General features: G+C 37.6%; 1 protein-coding gene across 1 annotated transcript in view; it reads left to right on the top strand.

The window, feature by feature from the left end:
* The window catches only part of LOC107653306 (nuclear factor NF-kappa-B p105 subunit-like), a gene marked incomplete at its 5' end in the record, with an annotated part of 18,555 nt that extends 17,486 nt beyond the window's left edge, over positions 1 to 1,069 (top strand). The window contains one exon of the mRNA XM_016439984.1: positions 568 to 1,069. Within this exon, the coding sequence (XP_016295470.1) occupies positions 568 to 662 (95 nt within the window). The remainder of the gene's footprint in view (positions 1 to 567) is intronic.
* Between the last annotated feature and the right edge of the window lie 317 nt (positions 1,070 to 1,386).

Raw genomic sequence — 1,386 nt, 5'->3', positions numbered from 1 at the left:
AATGGATGATGGTGAGATCAGATCTCTGTGTGGAGCACTGGCTGCTGTCAGACTCCTTGTGCATACAAAAATCTCAGTGCATTATTCCAATGAATGGCAATTGGCAAAATAAATGTTTAGAATTGTAAACTGATATTTTGTACTGACACACTACAGCAAAAGATAGAAATGACTGACTTAAAACCATTTTTTTGTTGGTGAAAATACTCGTGGCCTAAGACTGTATATATTCAGAAAGGCGGGGCATAGAGGAGAAACAATAATGTACAGTATGTGGAAAATAATGTGTTTTTTTTACCTTAAACTGCATAAACACATTTCATTACACAAAATAATGTTCTTTTTAGCAGCATCATATGACCCCTTTAATAAATGTCTGTAACAGCAGTATGATAAAAACGCATCAAAGCTGGATTACTGAAATAAATGAACTTTTCCACGACATTCTAATTTATTGAGATGCACCTGTATAATCATTTCCTGTAAAAAATTAGGGAAAAGATTTGACATTTTTTACTGTCATATTAATAATCACCCTTCTTTTCCTCAAAACAAACGATTTCTCAGGTCCAGGGCTCTGTAAGTCCATTCAGGGTTTGACACTGGGCCCCCATCAGGAAGAGAGTGGGATATGCGACAGCGGGGTGGAGACCTCTTTCTAGAGCCCTAACCTCAGTCTTGCCGACTCCAAACACAATCGCACAAACTGAGGCCTGACCCTAAAAACAGCTTCTCCCTCCTCACTACAGCACCACTTAACCTCAGGATACACCTCCAAACTCTTTGATTGGTCACCGCCCACTGTGGATGCTCCACCCAAAATGCAAATGAGGGAACTTTGAGGAGTCCTTAAGCTTTCTGGCCACAGGGATTTTCTTCTATTTTTTTTTAGCTTTTAATATAAATAATACCAAAAAGCACTTATTTGAACATTTTATTTTGTCCTTTTATAAGAGCTATATTTACTTGGTCATTTTTAATTTCCAAGTGGCTAGTTTCAGTTGTGCTAAAGCTGAGGCAGCAGATGAAGTCCAGAGCCCATTTGGAACAAATATAGTTACATTAAAGGGTTAGTTCACCCAAAAATGAAAATTAGCCCATAAATTACTCACCCTCAAGTCATCCTAGATGTATTTGACTTTCTTCTTTCAGACGAATCCAGTCGGAGTTATATTAAAAATTGTCTTTGATCTTTCAAGCTGTTTAATGCCACTCAGCGGGTGTTGCATGCATCAGTCCAAAAGAAGTTAAATAAAAAGTGCCCATCCATAAAAAAAAGGGGTGAACAAAGTCCTCCTGTAGCGAATCGATGCGTTTTTGTAAGAAAAATATCCATATTCAAAACGTAATAATCACTTTAATGTAGCTTGCGCCAACAGTTGTACA

Source organism: Sinocyclocheilus anshuiensis, unplaced genomic scaffold, assembly GCF_001515605.1.
Source record: "Sinocyclocheilus anshuiensis isolate Anshui unplaced genomic scaffold, SAMN03320099.WGS_v1.1 scaffold103, whole genome shotgun sequence".
Classification (NCBI taxonomy): Eukaryota; Metazoa; Chordata; class Actinopteri; order Cypriniformes; family Cyprinidae; genus Sinocyclocheilus; species Sinocyclocheilus anshuiensis.
Note: the sequence above shows the minus strand (reverse complement) of the source record. Positions and strands in the feature narration are given on the sequence as shown.